Genomic DNA, 6,525 nt, shown 5'->3' on the forward strand with positions numbered 1-6,525 from the left:
AAATGTTGTCTGGCTTCCCATTCTGCATGGTTCAGTTTTTGTGAGTCATCTGCAAAGCTGAAATTGCAAAGATTTTATGTCACTTTTTCAAATCCAGGTACCCCTTCTATAACAGGAAATCTGCTCCAGGTTATAAAGCTTTGCTGGGTGCTCCCCATGAGTACTAATGCATCCTTAGCACAGCACTGATGCTCATATACTTAGTGTTCTTCCAGAAATGGATTCTTTGGAGACCAATGTAGTCCATTTCTCCCTAAAGCAAGAAATCTACTGTTCCATGAAGAATTATGCCACTCTAACACCATTTATTATTTATATCTAAAATGGGTGTGATGCTTTAGGAGTATGGTCGTAGCCACAAAATGCTGACAACCTTTTAGGAGTCACACGATGTCTTCAATGTGCGTGAAGCTCCTTTGGATGTCAAAGGGAATTCAAGCAGATGAAAGGGCTGGTCCATGCTGAGCAGTATTCAACACATGAAGATGCAGAGAGATCAAAGGATGAACAAGTAAGAGGCATCCTTACGTTCAGGGGTTTGTTAATTTCTAATATATAATTTTTATATAGTATTTTTCACAAGTCAGAAATAGCCAGGGAGTGGTTTTACTTGTCGCTATTGTGCAGATAATTGTCTGTCTTCAGGAGATGCTTACAAGCACTTCTGCTTTGTTATGACAGCATTCAGAGAAAACTTTATGTCTCCAGTCCTTTAATTTGTACTAACTACAATAAAAACCCTAAAGCATCATTCTTTGTGCCACACCTGTGCCAGTTTCACATATTGGAAGCAGAACTTTGGGACAAGATGAGATCTGCAATCAATAAAGCTGATCAGTTCATCTCCAGCCCAGAACGGGCAAACACATAGCCAGAGTTTACACACAAATGCATGCAAAAGACAAAGGCTATTCAAGTTTAGGCCATAATTTTTAAAATGCAAATCTGAAGTAAAATTCAAAACGTTAATTGCAAGCCAGACGCAAATGTCCATCAGAGGTACAAACCGACGATTGGGTTTACCACCACACCCTACCGGGAGCACTTGCGTTACCAATGACAGGACAAGCCGGATGGCTCACTGCGCTCATCAGACACCCAGTTCCAACCCGTTACCGCTCTTTGAGCGGCAACACCCGCCGAGGTCTGACCCTACGCCCACCCTCAACACCATGTTCCTTTCTCTGCATACATCCATACGTTCCCACCGTCGCTTAACGTGTAACGAGCCGCCGCACTTCCCCGTGCTCCTACAGCTTCCCCGGGGCGCCGGGGAAGGCGGAACGGGATCCCCCGCCCCGGCAGGTGCGGAGGGTGCCCGGCCCCGGAGGATGCTCTGCGGCGTCCATCCCCGCTGCCGGAGCCCCCGGCACGGCCCAGCTGCAGAAGGGTGTCGGGCAGGTGACGGCCGGCGGGGGGTCATTCCCTGGCCTCCCCCTGCCCCGAAATCGCCGGCTCACCCCCGGGGTGCGGGTACCGCAGCGCGGCCGGGCGGCAAGGTCAGCGCGGCTCCGCCGCCCGCGCCCCGGCCGCCCGCGGGGACGCGAGCGCGGCGCTGCCCCGGCGCGGCGGAGAACCCACCTCTGGCAGACATGGCTCAGGCTCGGGCTCGGCAGCCGCGGAACTGCTGCTGCTGCTGCTGCTGCGGCGCTGGCGGTGGTGGTGGCAGCAGCGCACGGCCCGCACCGCCCTGCGCCCTCCGCGCCGCGGCGGCCGATGCGGGGGGCGGCGGCCGATGCTGGTCCCCTGTTATGCTCTGCCCTGCTCTGCCCTGCCCTGCCCGCCGCGCTGCGGAGCGGAGCCGGGGCGGCCCTGCGGGGCGGGAGCGCGGCTGTGTGCGCGGTGTGTGCGGGGCGTGTGTGTGTGCGGGTCCGGGTGTGCGTGTGCGGCGCGGAGCGGCTGCGGGGCGGGGCAGCGCCGGCCGAGCCACCGCGGCCGCAGCCGCTCCCGGGCGCGGGGACTGCGCGGAGAGCGGCGCGGCCAGGGGCGCACGGCGGGTGCGGGCGCGGTGCCGCAGAGGGCGACAGTCGGGGACAGGCGCGCCGCCGGCAAAAGCCACGAACGCCAAGGAAAGCAGCGCGGCTGAGCTCCGGCTCCTGGGAGTGCTGGATAGGCGTGTCTGCTCCCGGAGTCACCGACAGAGCCGTGCGACAGCAGCTCGGCTCGTTCGGGACCCGCCGCCGCTGAAGTCTGTGGCACAACTTGAAATTCACGCACCGAACAGCAAAGATAAACCTGCGTAACTGTATGTAAATTGTATATAAACACAGAATTTCTAGCAATGTTGTCTGCAAAGCAATCTTGGCGTTAACACACAGAAAAGAGCACTCGGCTACCTCCTGGCACCTTAATAAAAGTACCAAGCGATCAAATGCAATGCACCAGGAAAACAAGATCAGTATCTGGTGGACACCTTTACCCATGGCAGCCCAGCCTCCAGCCTAGTGAAGCCAAATATTCCCATGCCACACTAAAAAGAAAACCCCTACACCACCAGATTATTAGATGGTGGCATGAGTTAAGCAAATCAACAATCTAGTCTGTCAGGAATGACCAGTTAGAGGGCCACATGAGAATAGTGCAGTTAAAACATTAGAGCAGACTTTTATCAATTTCAGAATGGGCAACTATGAACTAAAAAACAGAAAGCCAATCTGTGATGTTCAGCAAGGAGCCAACTGAAACGCAAACTGAATGACAGGAGACACTGAATCACACTCCTCCACTCTGATCTACCATGCACTGTGCATCTTCATACTAGCAAGAAGCCTACACAATTTTTCTATCAAGAAAACACACAATTACCAGAACCTTATCTAAGAGAGGTGGTAAAGATTGCATTATCATGTGGCCACAGGTCAGGAACGGATGCTAGTACAAGACGTATCGTGGATTCTCACTGCTATCTGCAAATGCAGCCCAGCCAGTGCTCTGTCACATCCATCCTCTGGCACTGCTCACCTTCCCCCTCATGCCAGCCGAGTAGGGAGGGCATTTGTGTAGGAACTCATGGAAGCAGCAGCAGGATGGGCAGCACTCACATGCCCCCTCATTAGGGGATATAGGCACAAAAAAATGAATTGGCACATCCGTTTGCCTGGATTTGTGCTCATGCTCACACACTGCAAAGACTTTTAGTCACATCCAACTCTGTTTGCCATCAATCACCCCAGTGTTCCCTACACTTGAATTTAATTGTATTCCTTATGTCATTCTGTTTTCTTCCCCCTTGCAAATGTTTCTGAATCTGACAGCAGAAATAAAATAAATCTTTAGTTTTTCTTCTCTATCTAAACTCCTATGGCATTATCTTCCGCTGGTGATCTGACATCCCATGAAAAACAGTTCTTTTCCCTGCACCTTTTCTGAAATCAGAAGAATTTTCTATTTGCAAACAACTCAAATTTTCTTTCTTGTCTGAAAGAGCCACGGTTTTCTTCAGTCAGTGCAGTGTGACAATATTTTGTATATTTAATTAAGCCATTTCCTATTCACTTCCTCAGCGAGTTTCTATCACTATCACAGGTTCTCCGTGTAGTACTTAATAGATGGCTTTAAAAAGAAGGTTCAGGAACATGCAGAAATTAGATTTTTAATTAAGAACTTCCTTTCTTTATATTGCTAGGAAGTAGGAAGGGAAAGGCATTTGTACCTTGGGATTCTATAGAACACAAATAGTTTATTCCATTCATTGTGTAAACTCTCTGTGGCAGAGAAGTTGAACAGACATGTTGGTCAGAGAATACAAAAATGGGTCAGATACAGCACTCATTTATTAAAGTGAGCTTCTTAGCTGGGTTTCTTGAGGACCTGAGGCTGATGGAGTTTTACTTTCCTGTCTGTCCCCTCCATCAAGTCGCTTCCAAGAATTTTCAGATTTGGATATGGAGAATTTCAATTCAGATTGACTAAAAGGTATAATTTAGAACAAGTTCTACATCCCTACAAGTTTTGTAGTAATTAGCATTTAAGAAGAAAAATTAAAATAAAGGAGAAAAGCTGCAGTGGAGACAGTTACCAGTCCTGGAGGCAATGTCTTCATTAGCCACAAGTACTCGTCGGGCAATCTGCATGTGGGGAGCTAAACCAGCTCCTGTAGTTGCAGTCTGAGATCCTGTCAGCATCTAGAGGAGGTGGAAGGAAGCTGAAGAAGGTGGAAAAGGAAGGTACAGACAAGTGAGACACCATTATCATTATTTTACAGGTGAAGTTGAGTCAGAGAAGATGGAGAAGCCAATCCAAGGTTTGCTCACTCTCCTGTGCTCTTCCTCTTAGTCCAACCCGTGTGCTCCTGCTTCCCTCACTGCAGCACTGGCTTGATCCTCACGGAACTACTTTAGCTCATTAATTAACAAAGAGTTGCTCACTTTCTGTATCCAAATTCCCTACATTTGCTGTCTGAACGAAAGGCTCAGATAAACACTGGAACGTGACTGAAGGAGAGTGTAGAACTACACAGCCAGGAAGGGTGAGGAACCATTAGAGACAACAGAGAGGATCCTTTTTAGCAGCAGCAGCAGCTGTTGAGCTGTTTGATTGAGCCATTTCCTGACTACTTTAGAAGTCCATTAAGGAGCAGTGATTGACATTGTTTTATTTCAGGCATCTACCTGAGGCTTCTGAATTAGTCAGCTGGGAAGTAGGCTCCTATCTCCTGCATTTTGCTATTGACTGTACAGACTAAGCTTCTAATTCATAGTGTAAAGAGATCCATTAAGGTAATTTTTTTAAGTTATTCAGGCTTCAAGAGATCCAAACAGGCACCTCGTGATTTTTTAGAGATGCCCAAACATTAATATATTTAACTAAACAATAGGTGTTTCCAAGTCTTGTCTCAATGCCCTTGAGGAGCTAAGTGTGTTGTTCAAGGTCACAGAGAAAATCTATGTCAGAGCAAAGCACAGAACTTGCATCTTCAAAGAAAAGTATCCCAAATACTGGTCTGTGTTCTCTGTGCAGCATACCTTGCTGTCACTTAGCCATTGTGTGAATATAAAACAGAAAGTTCTCCTTTCATCACTTTTGAACCAGATTGTCTCATATAAAGTAGGACAGTAGTTTTAAAAGTAATTAAGATCCTATCAGTCATATGTAAATCTATTTTTTCCATGAAAATCAGCAGAGAATGACATAGGGATTAAAAAACAGATAAAAGTCAGCATTGCACCTTTGTCTGGTGCAGATAATTCATCAATCAGAATAGACCTATTTTTGCACGGTGCAGGATCTTTCCTCTTGAAAATCATTGAGAGAAAAACTGGATTTTTTTTTTAACAATTTCTTACAGAAGTAGGTTTCCAAGAACAACTTCTATGGGCAAGGCAAATGACAAGGATGGCCGGGATTGGTCTGAATAATGATGGAAACTATTGGATTTCTCTTCAATTTTTTCCCCATATGTTCTATCGTTATTCCACTGCCTTTTTTTTTTTAGAAGTTATACTAGAAAAGAACAAAATCTAGAGTATTACTAAGCCTGATAATTTAATCAGAATTTTAATAAGCTCAGAATAACTAGTTTTCTGTGACATGAATGACAAGAAAGCACGACAGCTCTCCTACTTTCAGTATAAGACTCTTACTAGAATTTGCAATTAGTCAGTAATGGACAAGATACTCAAATAAATACATGGCCTTTCACTGATTACACTGAGCTTCCAGGGCAGTTCCCACTAATCTTTTTGGAGAAAAGTTACCTTTTATATATTTAAAGGAGAACTGAGCTCCAGATTACTCACACCAAATATTAATAGAAATCTTTGCTTAAGTTCTATTTCTTTTCCCCTAAATATCCCACATCTATAAAGAGACTTACTATTAAAAAAAAAACTTAAAAAAACCCGAAAAGATAGGAAGTTCTCCTGAGTGAGACAAAACCCAAAGTCATCTTCCTGATTTCTTCTGATTCTGGTTTTCTTAAAACCTCCTTTCTTCTACATGTTATTCATACTGTTCTGTGGAATATGCACCTTTACAGCAAAAGTTACAATATTGAACTTAGGTTATCCTGAGTCGGCCCTGACTACCAGACTTGAATAACCCAGAAAGTTTTACATAGGTTATGTAAGATCATGCTATCACATAAATTTTATAGGTTTTATATAAACCAGAAACATTGTCAATTGTGGAAAACTAAGGAAAAGCCCTCAGATAAGCCTGTTAATGCCTACTCTATATTGCTCTTCCATGAAAATGACTGCTGTACCTGTGGGAACTTAGGACACAAAAGCCAAATTGACAAATTCTTTTCTGAGAGTCAGTTTTTGGAAATGTCATCTAAATGTTGGGCAGCATTTACTGCTGGAGAACTTCAGCATCACTGCTATGTGTGAACCTCACCAGGAAGATGCCAACAAAGAGCTCAGAGTCAGAAATTTAACCAGGTTTTGCAGCAGGTTCTCCCAAGGCCACGCATGAAGTATGTCCTGTGAGTAAGAGCTGTGAACACACATCTGTGGGAGGTGATGAGATGCATCCCCAAGTCCTGAAGGAATTGGCTGATGTAGTTGCCAGGCCACTTTTCAT

The 6,525-nt window shown here is 45.7% G+C and overlaps 1 protein-coding gene across 1 annotated transcript in view; it reads right to left on the reverse strand.

Moving 5' to 3' along the window:
* ABLIM1 (actin binding LIM protein 1) overlaps positions 1 to 1,660 on the reverse strand; it is a 192,517-nt gene extending 190,857 nt beyond the window's left edge. Inside the window, exon 1 of the mRNA XM_015633102.3 lies at positions 1,582 to 1,660. Coding sequence (XP_015488588.1) covers positions 1,582 to 1,594 — 13 coding nt within the window. The 5' untranslated portion in view covers positions 1,595 to 1,660. The remainder of the gene's footprint in view (positions 1 to 1,581) is intronic.
* Between the last annotated feature and the right edge of the window lie 4,865 nt (positions 1,661 to 6,525).

This window comes from Parus major, chromosome 6, assembly GCF_001522545.3.
Source record: "Parus major isolate Abel chromosome 6, Parus_major1.1, whole genome shotgun sequence".
Taxonomy (NCBI): Eukaryota; Metazoa; Chordata; class Aves; order Passeriformes; family Paridae; genus Parus; species Parus major.